A 26,607-nucleotide genomic window follows, 5' to 3' on the forward strand; every position below is an offset into this window, starting at 1 on the left:
GGCCATACGGACGAGACGGCGAAGCATGGCGTCCCACTCGTCGATACTCAGATTCGAGAGGAAGGTTCGTCACCCTTTCCAGTTCATCGGTAAGGAGCCTCTTAATCTATGAAGGATGAGGATTCAGCACAGGCACGACTGTCTCGTTAGGGTTAAGAAAGCCGATACCATCTTGCGACCAAATCTTCTTCTTAGTCGAAGAGAACGCACTAACAGCCACTTCGCAGGAATCCGTCACCGACCTAGTATAAGGCGTAGAACTCTCACTCTCCGTATTTCTTTTTTGAGAGTTAGCACCTCGTCTCATCCACACTGGGGAGGCATACCGGGCTTTTCGCTCCACATCATGATCCCCATTCGGAGGATAGTACACATAGGGATGTGGCATCGCCGATATCGCTCTTTGTACTTCAAGCACCCTAGTAGGATCGACGATATCCCGAAGAGACATGAAGAAAGAAGGAAAAGTCATAAAGCAACCGAGAATAAATCCTAGCAAAGAGAAGCAACCCAAATTAAACGCAAAAATCGGCTCCCATTTATAGACCAGAGAGACAAGACATGAAAGACAGTTCAATGAAAGTAAACATCAGATCAATTGCAGAAATGTAATGATAGAATTCAAAAAGATCTTCCAAGATCCAAAAGAGTACGATTACATCATTGCAAAAGGGAAACAATAAAGGGATAAACTATCTTTGTTTATTTTTTCTTCTTAAAGCGCCCGCAGAATTCAACAGCTTTGGCCTGGGCCTCCTTGTCGAAGACATCCGGCGAGAATATCACCTCGGGTGGAATCGCATATCCAGCAACATGAGCGGCAGCAATCAGCATCATTGTTGGTGTGCCCTAATTCTTAGACATTGATTCATGTATATTGTATTATGCTTTTGATTATTCTTGCATAGATACACTATTTGTGTTACATTAATAAAGGCATTAATCTAGTTCATTTATATCTTGTGCTATAATATGAATAGAGAATCCATTGATTGATAATCGTAAAACCATATCCCAAGTCTATTCTATCATGGGAATGATTAGGACCACAGACTTGCATATTCGACGACTGTATGGTAGTAATTGATACTAGCCATAGCACTTGATAAGTCAGTTGTGAATATGGGTACATGTTGTATACATGTGACTGGATCGATCCGCTCGAGAAAACTACATGGTGGTTGTGTCATTAGTTTTTCTTAAGTAGGTCTCTAACTGTCTTCAGACCAGATTTCATTATAATATCAATGTGGGATCCGGTTCACTTTGACATACGCCTAACAGGTCTGTAACAGGATGCTAAATACGGGTATGATTGGGTGAACAAGTGAACATGTTGGTATTGATATTGAAGTGATGGAATTACCACTCATGTAACAGTGAGATGATATCACAGGCCACTTGATAAGTGAGATTGATAAGTGTGTGGCCACACCCTGATAAGTAGTTTACTTATCGGATTCATTAATCTACTTAAGATCAAGAAATATCATAAACATCAGAGAGGATGACAGCCGCCGTGCCTCTAGTTTATAATATCGATATCAAATGGTAAAAGAAGTTAAGAGATAACTACATGGTCTCTGCATCTTTAGAATGCTGAATCTCTGTCTTGGTTAGGGGCAGTAATGGTTTGCTAGAACCCACTTACTGTCTGTGGGCCGTGAGCCCACTGCTAGCTAAGGACAGTCCCATAGGATCGTGCACATCGAACATCTGAGTTAGAACTTATAGAACGATACATTGGAGAGATGAAATTAATTAATTGGTTGACAGTAAAATGTCAAGGTAATTAATTGGTGGTTAATTAATTGATTAATTGGTACTTCGTATCAAGGTAATTGATTAATGGTTTTAAGTGTTGGGTATTTAATTGATTAATTAGTTTACGGGATGTAATTAATTAATTTGTAAATTAATGAAATTGCATTCAGTGAATAATTAATTAGATTAATACGTCAATTTATTAATTAGTGTTATTCATTTAATTGGGGTAATTAAATTTAATCTAATCACAACTAATTGCATAGAATAAATACTATTGGTATTTATTTATGTAATTAGATTAGGATTGGATTAGTTTTGTAATTAACCAATTAACCCTAAACCAATTAGGTTTAGGAATACACTATATATATAAATTAAAACACTAAACCCTAATTAACCTTATATACATTCGGCCACCATCCACCTAATTCAATTAGGAATTTCGGCAGAAACATCAATTCCATTGAGAAAGTGGGATTTTGTTGGAAAATTACATAATCTCTCCAGTTCTTCTCCGTTCTTCGGCTAGCACCGGTTCTGGCTCAATAGATGTTCGTGCACCTGACTACGGAGATCTTACTACTTTGTGGATTCTTCAGCCGTCTCTAGAAGAGACAGTCCGGGTAAGTTTTTATCCCTAAACGGATCCAAAAAGGTTTTATTCAATCAATGGTTAACGGACAAAGATCAAACTAAAAGGGGTTAGAAATAAATTTTGAACCGCAATTCCGCTGCGCCACAGTTGATTAACTGGCTTTAATCCCTAACAGTGGTATCAGAGCCATGGTTTAGTCCGTTTTTGATTGATTGAAAAATTAATATGATTTGGTTTTATTATTTTTCCAAATCAAGTTTTGAAATTTCCTATTAATTCCTCGTGTAGAAATTGTTCTAGGAAGTTTTCAGTTTTATTTCTGTCTATATTTTTGTTGTGTTTGGTTCTGAAATTATTTTTAGAATAATAAATTAAAAAAATATATACAGCAGCAATTTATTTAAACAAAAAAAAAATAGTTTCGGACACGAAATAGCGGTCGCGGGACTGCTGTCCGCGAACAGTAGCCCCGCGGCTGCTGTTGGGCGGACAGCAGCACTGTTGCTGTCCGCCAGACAGTAGCCACGGGGCTGCTGTCCGCGGACAGCAGCCCCGTCGCTGTTTCGGGTCCGTTTAAAAATTCAGAATTTGTTTAATTTTGGATTTGACGGGACTGATTTTAATCTTTAAATTTTTCTCGGGTAATTTTAATAAAATCAGGGCCCTAATACCGTTTAATTTATTAAACGTGCTTTAAATAAAAATTAATTGGTATTAAAACGTTTTTGATTGGCATGCATATTTAATTTTAATCGAATTGATAATTTGTGTAAAATTGAATATGATTAATTTGTGAAATTGGCCCATAGACCGTGACACCGGTTTAAATTGGGAGGGCTAAATTTTAGATATGTGACGACCCTAAAAATTTAGTGGGAGCGAAATTATAATTTTGTATTTAAATGGATGTTAACCGTTTGGGCCTTTATGGGCCTTAGTCACATATGGTAAAATTGGCGATTTCACCCTAAGTAACTCGGCTTAACTTTATTAGATGATTTTGGAATGCCATGATCATGCATTATATTTATATGTGTTACCGTGCAACAATGTGTTATAGAGTTCTATGGGCCCTAAATTAAAGTCGGTTTGTAATTTAATTTATTTTGGGAAATATGGCCTGCGTGCCATTCTTTCATTAATATAATTTTAGAATAGGTTCTATTCATAAAATTGTAATTGGTCGTGAAGAAGCCCAGATGGTCCAAGCCCATGGTGGGAGCCCAATGAGACTTGAAGCAAGCCCGTGAAGTTTAGATAGTCTATCTAGTTTCACTAGGATGTATTATAAGGCCCATAGAGTCTCTATGTTTATTTTTATTATACAATTGCTTAGTAACATGAAATATAAGTAGCAACGATCACCAGATCATCACCCGCGATAATTATATGTTAAAGCCGTATCACTTAATTAATCCGGACAATGAAATATTGAGTCGCTTAAAAGTGCTTTCCAGATTCACACCTCTTCCTCCCAGGTAGTGCTACAGTATATGACGTGCCCTAGCAGGTATGCTGTAGTAATTAGTGGGCCGTCGAGGGTTAGGATACTTCGGTATGGCTAACACGTGTATGGTGGTTGGACTCAACGTGGGTAGCATTAGCTCAGAGCGGGCCCTCAGCACAGATAGGCTAAGTGTCACAAAGCCCATCAAACCAAGAGTCCTCATGGAGGATTGGATAGTTTATCCTACCAAATCGTCAATGGTCGGTGGCGGAGCCCTAGCTCGGTCGATTGTTGATGGATTGTGGATCTTGGTCAAGATAGCCAAATAAATATCACCAATAACGAATTAAAATGGATTATTAATTTGATCTTTGGCTTAAGCCCTTTATTCTAACTCTAATGTAATTTTTCCACGTAGATAAAAAATCACCAAGTTACATAAAAAGAAATAATGACTGCAACAAGCAACAACTCACTCAGACCACTCCTGGAAAAGGAAAAACTTTCAGGGACTGATTTCCTTGACTGTCCTATAAACTCACAAAAGGTTTATAGACACGAGTGGGAGGAATCTGTACTGACTGCTACCTTACCAGCCAATAAAGGGAACACACCTAAGGGAAAGGCCAAGTCCAAGTCCAAGGCGAATGCCCAAAAGGCCAAGTCAAAGACAAGGAAGGCGGCAGCTCCTAAAGGTAGGTTGGCCTCGGCAGATGATATCTGTCATGAGTGTAATGAGAAGGGACACTGGAAGAACGTGTGTCCAAAGCTAAGGGAGAAACAGAAGGCTAAAGCTTCTGGTTCTAGCGTTTATGTTGTTGAGATAAATCTGGCTATTTCTACATCTTGGGTTTTAGACACTGGATGTGGTACTCACATTTGTTCAAATGTGCAGGGACTGAGAAATAGGAGGTTGTTAGGATCTGGTGAAGTGGATCTTCGAGTCGGCAATGGTGCTCGTGTAGAGGCCTTGGAGATCGGAGATTACACTTTAGAGATGCCTACTGGTTTAGTTTTAGAACTTAGAGATTGTTGTTTTGTACCTACAATGCGCAGGAACATTATCTCAGTTTCTATGTTGGATATTTCCGGTTTTAATTTTAATATTGGACGTGGTAGGATTTCTATACATCGTGGCAATATTGTTTATGGAACCGCATTTCTAGAAAATGGTTTGTATATCCTTGATCTAAAACGTAGTGAATCAATCTATAACATAAACGCTAAAAGGATTAAGACTAATGAACTGAATCCTACATATATCTGGCACTGTCGTCTTGGCCACATAAATGAGAAACGCATAACTAGGCTTCACTCTAGTGGAGCGCTAGGGTCATTTGACATGCAGTCTTATGACACGTGTGAATCCTGTTTAAGAGGGAAGATGACAAAGGCGCCTTTCACCAAAACTGGTGTAAGGGCCACAGAGCTATTGGAGCTGATACACTCAGATGTATGCGGTCCAATGAGCACCGGTGCTAGATCTGGTTTTCTATACTTTGTTACCTTCACAGATGACTATAGCCGATACGGGTATGTGTATCTGATGAAACATAAATCTGAAACTCTTCTGAGATTTAAAGATTTTAAAAATGAAGTAGAAAATCAACTTGGCAAGAAAGTAAAAGCGCTTCGGTCTGATAGAGGGGGCGAATACTTGAGCCAAGAGTTTGTCTCATTCTTGAGAGAGTGTGGGATTGTATCCCAACTCACTCCTCCTGGTACACCCCAATGGAATGGAGTGTCAGAAAGGAGGAACAGGACCCTGCTTGATATGGTCCGCTCAATGATGAGTCAAGCTTCTCTCCCTATCTCTTTTTGGGGATTTGCTTTGGAAACTGCTGCTCATATAATTAATAATACACCGAGCAAGGCAGTTGAAGGAACACCATATGAATTATGGACGGGCCGAAAGCCCAACGTTTCCTTCATGAAGATTTGGGGCTGTGATGCACATGTCAAGAAATTGATGAGTGGCAAACTAGAGTCCAAATCTGTCAAATGCCAGTTCGTGGGTTACCCTAAGGAAACTAAGGGTTATTACTTCTACAACCCAGCCGAGAATAAAACATTCGTGGCTAGGTTTGCAGTCTTTTTGGAAAAGGAATTCCTTTCCAAAGTAGACAGTGGGAGCAATATTGATCTCGCTGAGATTCAAGACTCACCGACTCCTGCAGCAGATGCTGAGGATGCTCAGGTAACTGATTTAGGTCCTCAAGAAATTGAAGAGGCTGAACCAGTTACACAGGAACCTAGAAGGTCTGATAGGACACGTCATCAGCCCGAGAGGTACGGCTTTGTCGTGACTGATGATGGGGACATAATGGTCGATGACCAGGATGAGCCCAAGACTTATCAAGAGGCTATTGAAAGCCCACAATCAGATCAATGGCGTAAAGCCATGGAGGCTGAAATGCAGTCTATGCGTGATAACCAAGTGTGGAACTTGGTGGATCCACCCCCGGGTGTTAAAACGATTGGCTGCAAGTGGTGTTTCAAATTAAAAGCCGATAACACCTTCAAGGGGCGACTGGTGGAAAAAGGTTATAGACAAATCCAAGGAATTGACTATGATGAAACCTTTTCACCGGTTGCTATGTTCAAATCCATTAGGATAGTACTGGCCATAGCTGCATGGTATAACTATGAGATATGGCAGATGGATGTTAAAACCGCTTTCCTGAATGGGAAGTTACTGGAGGATGTCTACATGACACAACCAGAGGGTTTTATCGATCCGAAGTATCCTAACCGAGTATGTAAGCTTCAAAGATCCATTTATGGATTGAAGCAAGCATCTAGGTCTTGGAATCAGAGATTCAATGAAGCCATAACTGAATATGGCTTCGTGCAGAATCCTGATGAACCCTGTGTGTATATGAAATTCAGTGGGAGCATATCCACTTTCCTGATATTGTATGTCGATGACATACTACTCATTGGAGGCGATATACCAACACTGCAAGGCGTGAAGCAGTGGTTGAGTAAATGCTTCGCAATGAAAGACTTAGGAGAAGCTGAAACGATCTTGGGGATCAGGATCTTTAGAGATAGATCCAACAGACTTCTAGGCTTGAGTCAGGCAACGTACATAGACAAAGTTCTTAGAAGATTCAGCATGGACCAGGCTAAGAAAGGATTCATGCCTATGCGCCATGGGTTGAAACTTGGTAAGAAAGATTGTCCTCAAACAAAGCAGGACAGAGAGAACATGGAAAAGGTCCCATATGCGTCAGCTATAGGATCTATCATGTACTCTATGTTATGTACAAGGCCAGATGTTGCATTTGCACTTAGCATGACTAGCCGATACCAGTCAGATCCCGGAGAGGAGCATTGGAAGGCAGTTAAGGCTATCCTAAAGTACCTTAAACGTACCAAGGATTTCTTTTTAGTTTTTGGTGGGCAAGAGGAGCTGGCAGTATCAGGTTACACTGACGCGAGTTTCGAGACTGATGAGGACCAAAAACAATCACAATCTGGTTATGTTTTTCTCCTGAATGGCGGTGCCATTAGTTGGAGATCCTCAAAGCAGCCTACCATTGCCGATTCTACAACGGAAGCTGAGTACATAGCTGCATGTGATGCTGCAAAGGAAGCAGTTTGGATCAAGAAGTTCATAACTGACTTAGGTGTAGTTCCCACTATCCTAGGTGCAGTTGATGTTTTCTGTGATAATAACGGTGCCATAACACAAGCACTGGAGCCCCGATCACATAAGAGATCCAAACATGTACTCAGAAAGTTTCACCTCATCCGGGAGATCCAGGCGAGAGGTGACATTACATTATAGAGAGTTGACACCGAGAACAATGTCGCAGATCCGTTTACCAAGGCACTTGCACAGCGCCTACATGATGGTCATACTAGATCTATAGGGATTAGGGCAATGCCTACCTGGAACTAGTACAAGTGGGAGATTGTTGGTGTGCCCTAGTTCTTAGACATTGGTTCATGTATATTGTATTATGCTTTTGATTATTCTTGCATAGATACACTATTTGTGTTACATTAATAAAGGCATTAATCTAGTTCATTTATATCTTGTGCTATAATATGAATAGAGAATCCATTGATTGATAATCGTAAAACCATATCCCAAGTCTATTCTATCATGGGAATGATTAGGACCACAGACTTGCATATTCGACGACTGTATGGTAGTAATTGATACTAGCCATAGCACTTGATAAGTCAGTTGTGAATATGGGTACATGTTGTATACATGTGACTGGATCGATCCGCTCGAGAAAACTACATGGTGGTTGTGTCATTAGTTTTTCTTAAGTAGGTCTCTAACTGTCTTCAGACCAGATTTCATTATAATATCAATGTGGGATCCGGTTCACTTTGACATACGCCTAACAGGTCTGTAACAGGATGCTAAATACGGGTATGATTGGGTGAACAAGTGAACATGTTGGTATTGATATTGAAGTGATGGAATTACCACTCATGTAACAGTGAGATGATATCACAGGCCACTTGATAAGTGAGATTGATAAGTGTGTGGCCACACCCTGATAAGTAGTTTACTTATCGGATTCATTAATCTACTTAAGATCAAGAAATATCATAAACATCAGAGAGGATGACAGCCGCCGTGCCTCTAGTTTATAATATCGATATCAAATGGTAAAAGAAGTTAAGAGATAACTACAAGGTCTCTGCATCTTTAGAATGCTGAATCTCTGTCTTGGTTAGGGGCAGTAATGGTTTGCTAGAACCCACTTACTGTCTGTGGGCCGTGAGCCCACTGCTAGCTAAGGACAGTCCCATAGGATCGTGCACATCGAACATCTGAGTTAGAACTTATAGAACGATACATTGGAGAGATGAAATTAATTAATTGGTTGACAGTAAAATGTCAAGGTAATTAATTGGTGGTTAATTAATTGATTAATTGGTACTTCGTATCAAGGTAATTGATTAATGGTTTTAAGTGTTGGGTATTTAATTGATTAATTAGTTTACGGGATGTAATTAATTAATTTGTAAATTAATGAAATTGCATTCAGTGAATAATTAATTAGATTAATACGTCAATTTATTAATTAGTGTTATTCATTTAATTGGGGTAATTAAATTTAATCTAATCACAACTAATTGCATAAAATAAATACTATTGGTATTTATTTATGTAATTAGATTAGGATTGGATTAGTTTTGTAATTAACCAATTAACCCTAAACCAATTAGGTTTAGGAATACACTATATATATAAATTAAAACACTAAACCCTAATTAACCTTATATACATTCGGCCACCATCCACCTAATTCAATTAGGAATTTCGGCAGAAACATCAATTCCATTGAGAAAGTGGGATTTTGTTGGAAAATTACATAATCTCTCCAGTTCTTCTCCGTTCTTCGGCTAGCACCGGTTCTGGCTCAATAGATGTTCGTGCACCTGACTACGGAGATCTTACTACTTTGTGGATTCTTCAGCCGTCTCTAGAAGAGACAGTCCGGGTAAGTTTTTATCCCTAAACGGATCCAAAAAGGTTTTATTCAATCAATGGTTAACGGACAAAGATCAAACTAAAAAGGGTTAGAAATAAATTTTGAACCGCAATTCCGCTGCGCCACAGTTGATTAACTGGCTTTAATCCCTAACACATCCGGTCCATCTTGACAAGTTTCTCTTCGCGCTACCTAGCAAAGGCGCGCAGATCAGCTGCCTCTTTCCGCACCAACTCAAGTTCCCGACGGAGTCTCTCGTTCTCCGTTTGAGCACCCATCTTCTCCTCGGCTGACGTAACAAGCGGACGGGTCTTATCCGCCAAATTCCCTTTAAGGCGGCGAGTTGAGAGCACGACCAACCTCAACAATAACTTACAGCGGTGCAGCTCTTCGGCATCGCGCGACAGTCCCTACAGCAGCTCGGCATTGTTCTTCTTTTCCTCCGCCAGCTGGCCGGACAGGCTGGCAATCTTGGCTTCACGACGCTCGAGCAACTCCCCAACACTAGCCAACTTCCCCTTTGCCGTCTCCAGCTCGGCCACAGTACCTCGAAGACCCTGCTCCATCTCCCGAAACACTTTTTCATCATTTACGCACATGTCGAACACCATGTTAGCATTCGCGGTGGCCTGCATACAAAACAACACAGTGGGACTCTAATTTTCTAAATAAGTCAATATATTAAGGAAAAATTACCACACCAAGCGCCGACAAAGTCTTTATCCCCAGATTCATCTTCGATACCCCATCCATCCAAAATGACTCCCCAGGCACTCGTGCAACCCGGGCCATCACCCGCGGTAAGTCCGATGACATCATGTCCGCATACACCGACAAGCCCATGACGAACTCACGAAACTTAGCCAGCTTCACGTCCATCCTCTTCACCATCTTCGGATGATCGCCCACCCTGTCGACCAGGTCTACCATCAATTCGGCCTCCTCCCCGGCATGTGTTTGCTTCGAGCTCTCGCTAGCACCACCAGCACCATGGTCCGCAACCAACCCTTCTTCACTCTCCATTACTTCTTTCCCCTTGCTCATTTTTTGCTTCCGAGACGACGCAGCCTCAATCTGACCCTCATCCACCAAGCTATCATCGAGCACGACCTCAAGCTGCTCTCCTGCCCTGACCAGCTCATTTTCTTTCACAGGAAGCCCCTCGGGGACCTCTGCAGCCGTATCCCCATCATCAGATGCGAAGAGTACCCCGCCCATACTTTGAATCACCTGATTCGCATCCTCGAGAGACAAGAATGAAGCCAGAGAGGCCGAAGCACCAGCAAAAGCTTCCTCAGTGTTCTCGATACCGACACCGAACTCATCCGGATCAAAGTCCATGCTCACACGAGGATTCCCAGCACATGTACAAAACGAACAACAAAAGAGTCAAATGCTTAGCACATTTCCAAACAAAAAACAAGAACACTATACCACCTAAAACACCTGCACGCCTCACCTACGACATCGACATTCATAGTTATCGACTCCAACTCGGCAAGCTCCCCGACTGAGAAATTATACCCTCTTTTCCACTTCTCAAAGTCCGACGCCACCCAACCCTGCAGCTGAGCCATCCGACACTGCTTCCAGATGTAGTAACCTGAGGCAAGAAAATGACCGACGAGTTCATCCACATCCTTTTTCTCATCCTTTCCCGCAGGTAAGGCTTTCAGGTATTTAACCAATTGGGTCTCCGATTCCAATATTTCTCGAGGCCTCAACCACCGACCAGAATCCATAGGATCCTCGTTCCAGACCACTCGAAAAGGAAAGTCCCCGTCCAACTTGCGGACAAGCAGGAAGCGATGCCTAAACTCATTTACTTTGTTTCTGAGACCACCTATCACTTTGAATTTCTGATGTGAAAAGTAACATGCTGTGATCGTGGCCCTTTATTCGGTCGGAAGAACTGGCGGAATACAAGACCAGTCACTCGAAATCCCGCTGACCGACACAAGGAGTAAAACCCGACCATCATCCACCATCCGTTCGGGTGAATTTGACTAGGACAAAGGTCATATTCCTTCAGGACCTCCGAAGAAAGGAAGAAGGGGGAGCCACATCCCCGATTCAAACTGTTCCTCGTACACCATCAGTTCATTAGGCCCACCCGCATGATGAGCATGATCCTCCTTGTCCAGTGCGGACAATTCGTACGACTGACCTATTCGATATACCACGGAGATAGAGGCCAAGTTTGCGGGCACAATGATACTATAGGCATCTTCGACAGCGAACGACTCTAGTCTCTTCGGACGCTCCGCTCGCTCAAAGTGCCTACCATCAGTCCCTGCGGCACCCGCTTGCCTCGTCTATATCTTGGCCCTCATGTCCTCATATAAGGTACCCAAATGACGGGTTGGCGTTATTAAACCGTCTGGCATAACCACCACAACTTCAAGAACACCAGGGCGTACGCCACCAACCGGTCTTTCCATACTCGGAACAGCTCTATGCATGATCGTCTTTTTCTTCGCCTTTACAACAGGGGAACTACTTTCCCCTTCCGATTCTATCCGCCTTTTCCATTTCGAAGAGTGGGTCTGCGATCCTTCACGAAGCGTGAAATCACCCGGAGTAACAGGCGGCAATCGTCTGAAGGCTCACCGGGAAGAACCCTTTGACATACTCCCTCTCCCCAAAGAAAATAGAAAAGCAAAACAAACAGAAATAGGAAGGTATGACTAACCTTCGAGAGAAAAGCAAGAGATGAAACGACCAGAAAAAGAGCTCTCCCCAGACAGCACGAGAAGCGCCAAACAACCGGACACCCCAAACTTACAGACAGTCGAACTCCACGACACGGCGGCCCAATTGTCACAGATGGAATTCCAGTTGCGGGAGAAAAGTCACCAAGAAAAATCGCAAAAAGAAGATGAGAAGCACTCATTCCACCAATATTTATACTAGGGCAAAAAGTAAAGGAGCCGACAAAACACTCTCTCCAAGACGTCTGGCGGCGCGTGCAAGAGGGAGTAAATGTTGCATTTAATGCTATAACAGTAGCCCTTAAAGCACAAGCGCAGAAATTGAGGTATCTCTTCAAATTCACAACGGAACACGCGACCTCCTTTTACCTAGTCGATCGCGTTGATTTATGGTACTCCCTCCGCCACTCGCATAAAATGCTCGAAGTATCTGTTCGCAGGGGGGACTACTTGATTCGGAATATCTCAAGGCCCAAACAGGCCCCAAAGGCCCAAGAAGAAAGACCCAAGAAGCCATCCCAACTCCCTATAAATACCCCCAACAGGGAGAAGGAAAAGGGCATTCTCTCACACTCACAACTAAATCGGGTAACCCCTAAGCTCTTCGAATATTTCCTTTAGTAGTCTTCTCGAACGTCTAACTGTCTTGATCGTCGGAGTGTTCACAGGTACCGCTCCCCGCACAGAGACGAGAACCAGGAACCGCGAGGACCCTCGAAGGCAGCTCGAATCAATGTAGGACATTCCCTAATTACTTATTAAATTTAAATTGTAGGATGGTTTGAATGTTCATTCTAATGGTTCGTTTGGTACGTTGTAATACAATGTGATGTAATCAAGATTATAATATAATAAAAATGTAATGTAATTGAATGGAATAATGATTTTATTACTATATTTGATTGACAAATTTTAATAAAATTAATTATCATTACAATATGTATGTTTATATTAGTTAAATACAGTTTTCATGTTTTCCCTAAATCCTAAACCCTGTATTTTTTTTTCTCATTTTTCCATTTTTTTCGTGTTTTCATGTTTTTTCTGTTTTTTTTTCATTTTTCGTTGTTTTCTCATTTTTTCTCATTTCCGTTTTTTCATTTTCGCACTTTTCATATTTTTTTTTCGTTTTTATGTTTTTATGTTTTCACGTTTTCCGTTTCTTTTGTTTTTTTTTGCATTTATCATTTTCGATTTTTTCACTTTTTTTTCTTTTTCGCATTTTTTTTGTTTTTATTTTTTTTTTCTGTATTTCATCATTAGTAATAAAAATACAAAGACTAATTGTAATTCATGCCTATTTTGTTCGTAATGCCCATTACATAAATTTGTGAAGAAAATTTGAGTAATATATTTGTGATTCTATTACGACAAAAATGATACGATTAACCAAACATGGTAACGAACCTCAATTGTAATGTGAATTCCATTACAAATCTATTACCAAATAATAGGACCTACAATTTTAATAACCCTAAATCTAATGGTAAATAACCAAATTCATTTAATTATTCGGATCATGTTTTCTAACTTATAGACTAAAGTTGTTGTACCAAACAGTAGAAAGCTTATTCAATACTCCCAAAGAAAATTCGTAGTCTTCTTACTAAATACAGCTTCAAATTCATAGTCAAATGCACGTTCACATCATTCATTTACATATTTCATAATATTCTTCATAAATATAGTGGAGATGATTCGAATTTTGAACAATTCATTCCAAAATCAGGAAAATTATTGTATTTGATCCACTAACGCTTTGAAATCCTTCCATTTGTTTACGGTACTATTAATCTGAATGCTAAATCGTAAAATTTTTAGTGACGAAAAATACAAATCGTTCAATTGTTTGTGACAAAAAATATAAAATCGTCACAAAAAAATACATTATTTTCATGATTTCTTTGGTAAAAAACCTAAACTTTAATGTTTTCGATTAATAATCATCTATTTCTGGGGTTCTCGGATTGTCACACATTAATTATTTTTATAATTTCAATTATTATTGTTCAGGTTTGTGATTTTGAAGAATTTTTTTTTCAGTTTTTGATCAAAATTTTAAAAATAGCAAAAAAGTCCGAATAGAGATGATAAAAACGAGGCTCCACTTTATTTTATGGGTATTGCTATATACCGCACCCAAATTCTCTATCACCGCCCCCGTTGGACAATTTTGCCCTTGCAATAAAAATTTTGTCGAAATTGAGAAATTTTTTTTTTGAGAGAAAATTTAAAATTTAGCGGCACACCGTCCGACCCATGGTCGGAACGGATGCGGCATCCGTTCCCGCCATGGGTCGGGCGGTATGCGGCATCCATTCCCGCCATGGGCGGGTGGTACGCCGCATCCGTTCCCGCCATGGGTCGGGTGGTATGACGCATCCGTTTAGGCCAAATTTTGAAATATACAAAATCGTAAAATTTTTAGTGACGAAAAATACTAAATCATTCAATTTTTTGTGACGAAAAATTAACAATTCTCCTATTTTTTGTGACGAAAAATGAAAAATCGTCATGAAAAATATGTATTATTTTCATGAGTTCTTTAATAAAAAAATATAAATCTTAATGTTTCCGACTCGTAATCATCCATTTTCGAGGTTCGGATTGTCACATATCAATTATTTTTATAATTTTAATTATTGTTGTTCGGATTTATGATTTTGGAGAGAAAATGCAAAGAAGGTAGAGAGGATTTAAGAAAATTCCACTTTCTTATTTCAAAAAATGAGGAGGGCAAATATGTCACAAATAGGCGGTGAACCGGAATTTGAGTGCGGTATATAGCAGCTCACTTATTTTATTGACATGAGATACAAGCATTTTCATTCTACACGTGTTAAATGGCAATGTTGAAGTAGTATAGTATCAATTAACACGTGTTATCATAGATGGTCCTCATGGAGCAACTGCTACGACATAAGTCAAAATTTGACTCTCTGATTACCGGAGAAATTTGTTTACCCATCACATTTTACACTCAACAATGTATGAAATCCTTTTCCAAAGGCGTAATCGGAAAAGGAAATTGCAGATTGCTGCGCCTATCACCTCCACTTCCACTTCCACTTCCGTTTCTAAAGCATCACCATCGCGGCCCTTCAAATTGCCAAATGATTGGGTTACCGAGCTCCGCCGCCGGAAATGTGACGGCCGTTTGGACAAGGTGCCCCTTTTTTCAAGTTCATTAAAGTATTTTAGAATTTATCCTTGGCTTTAAGCTTTTTGTTATGTGATTTATGAATGGAAGGCATAGTGAGAAGTAGTGTAGATTAAGCTCCTGATCTTTGATTTTTAGTCACATAAAGCCTTGTTTGCCAAATTAATTAGCTATCAAGATAAAACTCAGTTAACTCAAAGCTACTCAGTTTCATTTCTATAAGCACTTCACATCATGACTTTTAAAAATGCAAATTTCGAAAGCAAATAAAAAGAATAAGGATCTTCTGATTACCAGGGGCCTAATTTTTTTTTTTTTTTTTTTCGGCCCGGTCGCATTACGCGTCCCCGCTGAGCGAGGGTCCGGGGAGGGGTCCCACCACAAGGGTGTATTGGGGGCAAGCCTTCCCTTGCCAATTTAATTGGCAAGAGGCCGCTCCTAAGACTCGAACCCGTGACCTCTGGTCACACGACAACAACGTTTTACCGTTGCGCCAAGGCTCGCCCTCTTACCAGGGGCCTAATCTGACCAAAAATTTAAGATTAGGGGTTTAATGTCTAAACTGAAAGATCAGGGCTCAATGCACTAAAATCAGAATAATTAGGAGGATTCGAGGCATCAAGATGCTTTTTACTTGTATAGTTTCGAGACTTAAGATTGAACATCTTTAAAAGATGCCAACATCCTTTTTTTGTTTGTTTTTAATCACCAGTTCAGCCTGATTCTATACGAATGCCAAATGTGACTATGCCAGTAACTACAATGTTAATAAATTCTATGCTAAAACTAATATCTAAGTTTGGATTGAAACTTCTAATCTTTTATATGCAGATGTCTTTTAAGTAGTATTCTGTGCCTTCAAATGTTGAGGGGATCATATAATCCTAAAGCATATCTGTTTAAATTCAAAGTACTTGTTGAAATTTAATCAGTAAGCATGCTTAATGAGTTTTTCCACCTAATATGCAGTATTACTATGAGCCTGGGACTGGAAGGCAGTTCCGTTCCCTTTCGTCTATTCAGAAATATCTAAGTGGAGAGAAACTGAAACGTCGCAATAGAGACAATGTGAGTTTTGTTGTTAACTTATTTGATCACGACTTCCATGTTTCTTGAAGAAAAAGGTGTTAATGCTCCTATGTTGCACGGAAACTCCTCTTTAGTAGCGTTTCTGCGCCCGTGTCTGTATACGTTTTAGTTTCCTGTTCCGTTTGAAGGCTATATTTTAGAAATAATGTTTCCCAGTGTCGTTTTCGTTTAGGATTCCGTGCAACATAGCTTGCTGGTTGAAATAACATCCAAGATACATACATATTAATTAAATTTAAATCAAATGTTGTTGCTGCAGATGGGAATTCTTCCTTGCAACTACATGAGGAACCCATCTCTCAGGCTGCCAAATGGTTGGGTTGTCGAAGAAAAGCGACGTAACAACATCAAATATGCAGGCACTGTTGATAGAGTACTGCTCCAACCTAAGCTTTTTGCTTGTTTTATTCACGATTACTGAGTTATGCACTGATATTACTAAAGCTGGACCAGGATTGGTCTTGATGTGAGTCGTTAATCATTACCTTATGCCGATGATTGTTTGTGTAAATTTGGTTCCAATCCTATTTCTCAGGTTCTTGTGTTCCACACTTTTTTTTAAATTAAAAACATTAATGTTTGGGAAGTTTTTTTATAACACTGAATAGAAAAATTCATAAACCTTGATATTCTTGTGCAGACTTACATTGAGCCAGGGACGGGAAAGCGGTTCCGTTCCTTGATATCTGTTAAGAGGTACATTGCAGAAAGAAAGCTACACGCAGCTACACTGAAACCACACCAGGTATACTTACAGGATCATGAAGTCTGGGAGATCATTCTGTGAATGATATAATTTGTGTGCTTGGCTTGCACAATCTTTACTACTACTTCTGACTTTCATAACTTAGGAATCAATATTATACCTATTGCTTGTCTGCTATGTTGCACGGACACTCCTCTTTAGTAGCATTTCTGCGTTCCGTGTCCGTGTCCATGTCCGTATCCATTTTAGTATCCTGTTTCCGTTTGAAGGCTATATTATGAAGGCTATGTTTTAGAAACATAGTTATTAAAGGCGCGCCTTTGGCGCATGGCGCACCGGGCGCAGGCCTTAGTGCCCATGGTGAGGTGTAATTCCCGCCTCATGGGCCATTTTGTGCCAAGGGGCAGTTGCCATAGGAGCACTGAGGCACGCCTTGATGACACAGGGGCAGTTATGGTTTTTTTGACAGTTACATATCTGGAACACGTGTTCTGAAGGGTCCCAAATGAGGAAAAAAACAGATTTTAAGAAGGAAGAGAGAGATTATAGGTTTGAATTAGTTAGAAGAGGAAGAGACATAGTCTTATTATAGTGATGATGCTTTAGATGAGTGTGATAGTGATGAATTTGGAGAGTTTTTATCAAGAGTAGAACTTACGACTTAGTATTCAACTTTAGCTTTCTAACATGGGGTTTATTTTGCATTTTAAAATTTATTTATGATTAAGAATATTGTCATGATCTAGTATTCATTGCATTTTTATGTTAGTTTTATAGTTTTATAATATTTGTTTAGTTTTATAGTTTTATAATATTTGTTTTGGTAAGTGTGCCTTGTCTCGCTATGGCACGCGCCATCGCTGTGCGCCATGCGCCTTTAATAACTATGTTTAGAAATAATGTTTCCCGGTGTCCATTTCCATTTCAGAGTCTCTGCAACATAGCTTGTGTGGTTGAAATCACATTCCAAGATCAAAATGCATAAATATTAATTAAATTTAAATCGAATGCGGTTGCTGCAGATGGCAATTCTTCCTTGCAACTTCAAAAGGAACCCATCTTTCAGGCTGCCAAGTGGTTGGGATGTCGAAGAAAAGCCACGTAACAACATCAATTATGCAGGCACTGTTGATAGAGTAATGCTCCGACCTTAGCTTTTTGCTTGTTTTATTCACGATTACTAAGTTATGCACTGATATTACTAAAGCTGGACCGGGATTGGTCTTGATGTGAGTTGATTATCATTACCTTATGTCGATGATTGTTTGTGTAAATTTGGTTCCAATCCTATTTCTCAGGTTCTTGTGTCCCACACTCTTATTTTTTTAATTAAAAACGTTAATGTTTGGGAAGTTTTTCATCAAACTGCACAGAAAAATTCATAAACCTTGCTATTCTTGTTCAGACTTACATTGAGCCAGGGACGGGAAAGCGGTTCCGTTCCTTGATATCTGTTGAGAGGTACATTGCAGAAGGAAAGCTACGCGCAGCTACACTGAAACCACACCAGCTATACCTTACAGATGGGAAACAACTTACAACTATGGCTGGGGCATCAAGTCCAGGAGATCATTCTGTGAGTGAAATAATTTGTGTGCTTGGCTTGCACAATCTTTACTACTTTTTCTGACTTTCATAACTTAGGAATTGTAATAATGTCACCATGGTATGGTTCTTAGGTATGGGCTGTAGCTGTCTATGTAGTATCCTTAATGTGTATATATATGTGCATTCTCCTTGAATGAAATATATTAATATAGTTTATCTGATTTAGTCTATATGATGTCCCATGTCTTTCGTGTATTCACATGGTTTGTAAGATGGTATCAGAGCCTAGTTTGGCTTCATTTTCTGCCCTTGAGTGCAGAATTTCTGGGTTGGTATTTTTGGGCTGTTTTCTTCAGCATTATTGTCTGCCTTGTAAGCAGATTGTTTGGACCTAGGGTTCCAAGTCTCTGTTCATGTCACCGGATTGTCGCCGTTCCTCTTCCGCGGCCTTCGTATCTCTGTTTCCGACCTGTTTGTCCGGTTAGTTTTCAAGTGAATCTCCTTTTGTACAATGATGCTGCCGGCAGCCTCGTGTGTGTTGATTCCACTGAGTTTTGCTTGTCCTTTTCCAACGAAGCTTGATGTTCCGTTGTCGTCTCTCCTATCCAATTTGTTTTTCTAGATTGTGTCTCCCGGATTATGTTTTATATTCGAAAGTATCTTGAGTTTCTTGTTTTGAGTTGTATTGTCTTTACGACTATGTATTCTGTATCTGTAGCAAGCTGAGCATGATTAAAATCCATGCTCCAGCTTGAGGGGAATGTAATAATGTAAACAGTGTAATAATGTCACCATGGTATGGGTCTTAGGTATGGGTATGTAAGCAGTGTAATAATGTCACCATGGTATGGGTCTTAGGGCCCGTTTGTTTAACCTACTGTTTGCGGTTAGGGTTTGTTGTTTGCTGTTGGAAAAAGCTGCTTTCCAAAAAGCAGGGATTCCGTGTTTTTGTAAAAGGCTACTTTTCAGGTGTAAAAGGCAAACAGGAAGTCCCTAACCAAACACGTAAAACTCTCCCTTTTGAAGTGAAAAGGCAATCAGGAACATGAAAAGGAGCAACCAAACACCTCCTTAGGTATGGGTCTAGCAACCAAACACTTCCTTAGGTATGGGTCTGTCTAGGTATGGGCTGTAGCTGTCTAGGTAGTATCCTTAATGTGTATATATATGTATTCTCCTTGAATGAAATATATTAATATTAGTTTTAGTCTATATGATATACGATGTGTTCCCTATGTATTCCCATGGTTTGTAACAGGAACCAATATTATACCTATTGCATGTCTGCTATGTTGCGCGGACACTCCTCTTTAGTAGCGTTTCTGCGTTCCGTATCTGTGTCCATGTCCATATCCATTTTAGTTTCCTGTTTCCGTTTGAAGGCTATATTATGAAGGCTATAATTTAGAAGAATAATGTTTCCCGGTGTCCATTTCCATTTCGGAGTCCCTGTAACATAGCTTGTCTGGTTGAAATCACATTCCAAGATCAAATGAATAAATATTAATTAAATTAAATCGAATGCTGTTGCTGCAGATGGCAATTCTTCCTTGCAACTTCAAAAGGAACTCATCTTTCAGGCTGCCAAGTGGTTGGGATGTCGAAGAAAAGCCACGTAACAACATCAATTATGCAGGCACTGTTGATAGAGTACTGCTCCGACCTAAGCTTTTTGCTTGTTTTATTCACGATTACTAAGTTATGCACTGATATTACTAAAGCTGGACCGGGATTGGTCTTGATATGAGTCGTTAATCATTACCTTAAGTCGATGATTGTTTGTGTAAATTTGGTTCCAATCCTATTTCTCAGGTTCTTGTGTTCCACACTCTTATTTTTTTAATTAAAAACATCAATGTTTAGGAAGTTTTTCCATCAAACTGCACAGAAAAATTCATAACCTTGCTATTCTTGACCAGACTTACATTGAGCCAGGAACGAGAAAGCGGTTCCGTTCCTTGATATCTGTTGAGAGACACATTGCAGAAGGAAACCTACACGCAGCTACACCGAAACCACACCATCTATACCTTACAGATGGGAAACAGCCTACAACTATGGCTGGGGCATCAAGTCTGGGAGATCATTCTGTGAGTGAAATAATTTGTGTGCTTGGCTTGCACAATCTTTACTACTACTTCTGACTTTCACAACTTAGGAACCAATATTATACCTATTGCTTGTCTGTTATGTTGCACGGACACTCCTCTTTTAGTAGCGTTTCTGTGTTCCGCATCTGTGTTCGTGTCCAAGTCCGTATCCATTTTAGTTTCATGTTTCTGTTTGAAGGCTATATTATGAAGGCTATGTTATAGAAATAACGTTTCCTGGTGTCCGTTTCCATTTCGGAGTCCCTGCAACATAGCTTGTCTGGTTGAAATCACATTCCAAGATCAAAAATGCATAAATATTAATTAAATTTAAAACGAATGCTGTTGCTGCAGATGGAAATTCTTCCTTGCAACTTCAAAAGGAACTCATCTTTCAGGCTGCCAAGTGGTTGGGATGTCGAAGAAAAGCCACGTAACAATATCAATTATGCAGGCACAGTTGATAAAGTACTGCTCCGGACCTAAGCTTTTTGCTTGTTTAATTCACGATTACTAAGTTATGCACTATTATTAAAGCTGGACCAGGATTGGTCTTGATGTGAGTCGTTAGTCATTACCTTATGTCGATGATTGTTTGTGTAAATTTGGTTCCAATCCTATTTCTTTGGTTCTTCTATTCCACTCGCTTCTTTTTTTTTTTTTTTTTTTTTTTTTTTTTTTTTAACTAAAAAACATTATAATGTTTGGGAAGTTTTTCATCAAACTGCACAGAAAAATTCATAAGCCTTGCTATTCTTGTCCAGACTTACATTGAGCCGCGGATGGCAAAGCGGTTCCGTTCCTTGATATCTGTTGAGAGACACATTGCAGAAGGAAAACTACACGCAGCTACACCGAAACCACACCAGCTATACCTTACAGATGAGAAACAACGTACAACTATGGCTGGGGCATCGAGTCTGGAAGATCATTCTGTGAGTGAAATAATTTGTGTCATTGGCTTGCACAATCTTTACTACTGTTTCTGACTTTCATAACTTAGGAACCAATGTTATACCTATTGCTTGTCTGCTATGTTGCCCGGATACTCCTCTTTAGTAGCGTTTCTGCGTTCCGTGTCCTTGTCCGTGTCCATTTTAGTTTCTTGTTTCCCTTTGAAGGCTATGTTTTAGAAATAACGTTTCCGGTGTCCGTTTCCATTTCGGAGTCCCTGCAACATAGCTTGTCTGGTTGAAATCACTTTCCAAGATCTAAATGCATAAATATTAATTAAATTTAAAACGAATGCTGTTGCTGCAGATGGCAATTCTTCCTTGCAACTTCAGAAGGAGCCCATCTTTCAGGATGCCAAGTCGTTGGGATGTCGAAGAAAAGCCACCTAACAACATCAGTTATGCAGGCACAGTTGATAGAGTACTGCTCCCGACCTAAACTTTTTGCTTGTTTTATTCATGATTACTAAGTTATGCACTATTACTAAAGCTGGATCAGGATTGGTCTTGATGTGAGTCCTTAGTCATTACCTTATGTCGATAATTTTGTGTAAATTTGGTTCCAATCCTAATTCTCAGGTTCTTGTGTTCCACTCTCTTTTTTTTTTATTTATAACTAAAAAACATTATAATGTTTGGGAAGTTTTTCCATCAAACTGCACAGCAAAATTCATAAAAACCTTGCTATTTCTGTTCAGACATACATTGAGCCAGGGACAGGAAAGCGGTTCCGTTCCTTGATATCTGTTGAGAGGCACACTGGAGAAGGAAGCCGACGTGCAGCTACACCGAAACCACACCAGCTATACCTTACAGATGGCAAACAGCATACAACTATGGCCAAGGCATCAACTCCGGGAGATCACTCTGTGAGTGAAATAATTTGTGTGCTTGGCTTGCACAATCTTCACTACTTTTTCTGACTGTTTTATAACTTAGGAACCAATCCAAATGATTTTTTTTCATAGTTGTGATAACAACTAAAATCTGATCATTAAATGGTCATATACAATGGACAGCCTTCGAGCAGCTTTGGATGTGAAAAAGCTTCAACCATACGTCCACGCAAACCACCTGCGAATGTAAAATGGGTTCTTAGTCCTGTGGGAAGTATATGGAAGCCTTTCATTAATGACAGTCTGGTTCCAGAATCTCTAAAGCGGAAATGGTCTCAAGCATTTGTACATACCCTCTACAACGGACTTTAGCACAAGGTCAAGGTATTTTCCCCCCTATCAAATCCTATTTTTATAGTCACTTACCATTCTTGTCCTTTATAGATGGAACCCCTTTTTGATTTATTAGTAAATCTTGTGGCATTGTCAATTGCATGCTATAGTATATTCTGCAGGACATGAGCACATAGCTCACTTTATATTTATGGTGTGTATTTTAGAAAGTGTCAAACTATTAGGGTGTACATAGGTTCAAACTGAACCGAACCGAAAAAACGAATAACACTGACAACACCGAACCAAATAGCATGTAAAACCACATAAGCATTAGGGGGAGCTTATCAAGATATGTGAGGTCATTTGAGTTAAGAAACAACAACCTTTGGATGCTCTAGTTTTGGTGATTATTAAACATGTTTTTATGAGAATTGTATTGCAAAAGATTGATGCATCATGCAATTAAAAAAACTAAATTGCTGATTCTGATTTGAAATTGTTACTGTAGTTTTGTTTTGCAGTTGTGCAATGTCCTTGTTGAGTGATGTGATGTAAATAGTAGATATATACAAGTTCGGGTGTTAGACGACTAAATCTTGCTGTAATGTAAATAGTAACCATAAGAAATGTAAGTTTATTTATTTGGATCTATTCCATCTTTTCCCCTCACTTACATATGGGGCTGCCTATTGGGTACATAAGGTCCACTCAGAATTTATCTTGGATGCAATTCTTGATATTTTAAATACTTTTTTTAAGCAAGTAAAACCAGGATAAGTTTCAAATTTGGCTTTATCATTTTGTGGAAAGTGCAAATTTAGTCTAACTTACAAAGTGATAACATAACATATTTAGTGTTACTAACATAATTACAAATAATGCGTTAAAAGTGTGCACGATCGGAAAAAATTATATGGAAGGTTCGATGTGCCCGTAAATAACCGGCAAACAGGTAGGGGTGAAATTCATCTTGCTTGTAAAAGTTAAATGCATTTTACTGTTTTTTATACTTGACGTAAATCTCCACTTTTCAAAAAATAGCGGGGTGAATTTGGTCCTTATTCCATCCAGAAATAAGGACCAAATTTAAAAAATAAACAACTTTGCCTCCATTTTTTTTTTATTTCTCCCTTCTTTTTCATATCTGCTTTAGACCCTTCTCCTTCATCAAATCTGACCTTTGAAACGACGGTCACTTCTAACTGCTGCCTATTTCAGTCTCATCGGCTTCATCATTCAGCTTTCTCAACTGAAAGATTAGAGAATATAGAGTATCAACTGAATTTGCAAATTTGCAACTATGAGGATCATTTAGGAAATAAAAAATGTGAAGATAATTGACAGGATTATCAACAGATAGGCAAGGAGCATACCCCAAGTCAGCCTCAATTTTTTTTTTTTGGAACAAAAGGGAATATGAATTGGAAATCAATCTCCATCCTTATTTAGCCAGCATCACCAAACGAAACGAGGATAACCATTGAAAACCCAAACCACCCGACTGTTTTGACGAACAAAGGATATCCCATGCTAGCCAATAAACCTATAAGGCTCCCCAATTTTCCACCAAAACCGGCTAATGATTCGTTCAAGTTCTTGACAAAAACTATATGGGAGTCGAAAGCACCTCATTATGCATGCCGATAAAAGGGATCCCTAGATATTTTGGTAAGTTTCCCACCTCACAAGTCCTGAATAATTTTCTTTAAGACATTTTCCATCTTGTTGGTCCACATTAACACAGAGAGAGTTTCGAACTTATCAAAATTAACACATTGTCCGGAGATCAACTCATAAATTTTCAACAGTTTTTTCACCTCCCTTTGAGTGGCCTGCCCAAAAATGATTGCATCATCTGAAAAAAAAATAATAAAATAAGTGAGAGATAACAAGGAAGAATCCCGCAACTTGAATCCCATGAATGGTTTTAGAAACTCCAGTCCACCACTAACACAAAAGTTGGTTCCAATGCAGAGATTGGAACGCCTTGTCGTAACCCTCTTTCAGGCCTGATTAAATCTTCGGGTTGACCAATAACAAAGAAGGAGACTCACTATAAAAAAAAAAAAATTCTCTATGTCAACACTTTTGTAAATGCATTTTAAAAAAGTGTCACTACAAAATATTTATTTATTTACTTTGATTTTACACCTCTACAACTATTTACTTACACTTAAATGGATTAATTAAATAATGCACAAAGTCCATCTATACTTCACTCATTTTGGTACATTACAGCTCAAAACCTTTGAGATGCTTCACTACATACGGATCAAAAGGGCAAAATGATTTCTGTTAGACGGCATGGTTTAAGATCGTATAACTTTTTCTCAGCTTTCTCCCTCACCACTCCTCTGTCTTCTATCTGTGCTCTTCTCAAACTTCTCCCTCACCACTCCTCTGTCTTCTCTCTGTGCTCTTCTCAAACTTCTCCCTCACCACTGCTCCGTTTTCTCTTTGCACTCTTCTCAGACTTCAGACAAAAATCGTGTAATTGAGATGACGTGTTGAGGTGGAAAAAAGTCTATCACATTCTAATTGCATGAAATGACCACTTGAATTTCGTCCTTCGTGATCGTTCAGTTTCATGCGTGGATGTGTAATACTATTAATAATTCTTTTATCTATTGTCGTCAAGTTTTGACACTAATCCTGATATTAATGTGTTATATTTATATATCCTGAGCATGAAATTCACATTCACTTGGTCAGACTTTAATCTCACATCTTCCATGCCTAACATTTTCACTTATTCATCATCCTATTCTCATGCTTCCTTTGTATTTTTTTTTTAATTTATTTATTGAGTGGATTAAATTACAGGCCCCAACAGTGACTATGGTGGTCGATTATAATATCCTTGTCCAAGAATTTGAGTTAGAATTAGTATCCTCTAAAGATGGGTAGGGATACTCTAAAATTGAAAAGTATCTAGAGTTGGTGGAGTTGTAATCTCAATCATTAATTATAACATTAATGGATGAGATTTAATTGATAAATTTTAATATTTAGAGGATCTATGTCCATCCATTTGTTACTCTTTTCTTGGTGTATTGCGCTTTAATTATGTTTGTTACTCTTTATTGATAATATAACTTTCACTATGAATTGGGTATTTATATGAATTTTTTTATATTTTCAACATTATATATTTTCTATTATTAGTACGTATCATAACTTTATTGTTTTATTTTTTTATATAATTTAGGACTTGCTTAATTGACTCTCAGTTTTAGTCTCGAAGTGGTTATAAATGGATAGAAGATGGATGAGTCTAACATAGACGTAGTTTTGAATATGGAAGAGGAGTGGAGGATAATGTTGAATTGGAATCAGACGCTCAATCAGTGATCAATGATAACTATTCTAGATATTATCGATCATCTTATGGTGTTATTCTGGAAGACTGCAAGAGGCTTCTTAGAAGTTTTACTAATGTTTGTATCAGCTTTATTAATCGTTCTGCGAATAGGGTTGCTCATGCTTTGGTAGGAGCTAGTTTTTCTATGTCAGAATTTGAGGAATGGACTTCAAGTTGCTCATACTTGTATTTTGTATGATCTTTTTGTTGATTTTCAGTAATGAATTAATGTTTGTCTTGAAAAAAAAAGAGTTGAGGAATTTATTGAACTTGTACTCAAGGCGGTTCCAGTATTTTAGAGGCCCTAGAAAACTTTCATATTTTTTTTATAAATTTATATTTAATATATATGAATATACTTAATTCTTGACTCAATAAGAAAAACTAGTTGAAGATCAAACTTTTTGACAATTTACAAAGAATGAAACAATTAATTGCTATATTATTGTTGGATTATGTACAAATTTATCTCAATGGTTGTTGGTGAAAATTGATTTAACCCTTATATATAAAACAATATAATTTCAAACCTCATTAATGAAA

At 38.9% G+C, this 26,607-nt stretch overlaps 1 protein-coding gene across 4 annotated transcripts; it reads left to right on the plus strand.

The window, feature by feature from the left end:
• Positions 1 to 14,905: 14,905 nt before the first annotated feature.
• Positions 14,906 to 26,353, plus strand: LOC136222662 (methyl-CpG-binding domain-containing protein 7). Of its 4 annotated transcripts, none has more exons than XM_066010395.1 (14): positions 14,907 to 15,151; positions 16,115 to 16,213; positions 16,494 to 16,607; positions 16,875 to 16,979; positions 17,963 to 18,076; positions 18,346 to 18,516; positions 20,025 to 20,138; positions 20,408 to 20,578; positions 20,933 to 21,046; positions 21,343 to 21,513; positions 21,839 to 21,952; positions 22,230 to 22,400; positions 22,551 to 22,751; positions 25,912 to 26,353. In XM_066010395.1, exons 1-13 carry the CDS (start codon positions 14,972 to 14,974, stop codon positions 22,737 to 22,739), a joined length of 1,827 nt encoding a protein of 608 aa, XP_065866467.1. In that variant the 5' UTR covers positions 14,907 to 14,971; the 3' UTR covers positions 22,740 to 22,751; positions 25,912 to 26,353. The 4 variants fall into 4 exon arrangements, with proteins under 4 accessions (XP_065866468.1, XP_065866467.1, XP_065866466.1 ...); XM_066010394.1 differs by lacking the exon at positions 25,912 to 26,353 and adding an exon at positions 23,212 to 23,352; XM_066010397.1 differs by lacking the exons at positions 14,907 to 15,151; positions 25,912 to 26,353 and adding exons at positions 16,688 to 16,700; positions 23,212 to 23,352.
• The last annotated feature ends 254 nt before the right edge of the window (positions 26,354 to 26,607 follow it).

This window comes from Euphorbia lathyris, chromosome 3 (genome assembly GCF_963576675.1).
Source record: "Euphorbia lathyris chromosome 3, ddEupLath1.1, whole genome shotgun sequence".
In the NCBI taxonomy this organism is placed as follows: domain Eukaryota; kingdom Viridiplantae; phylum Streptophyta; class Magnoliopsida; order Malpighiales; family Euphorbiaceae; genus Euphorbia; species Euphorbia lathyris.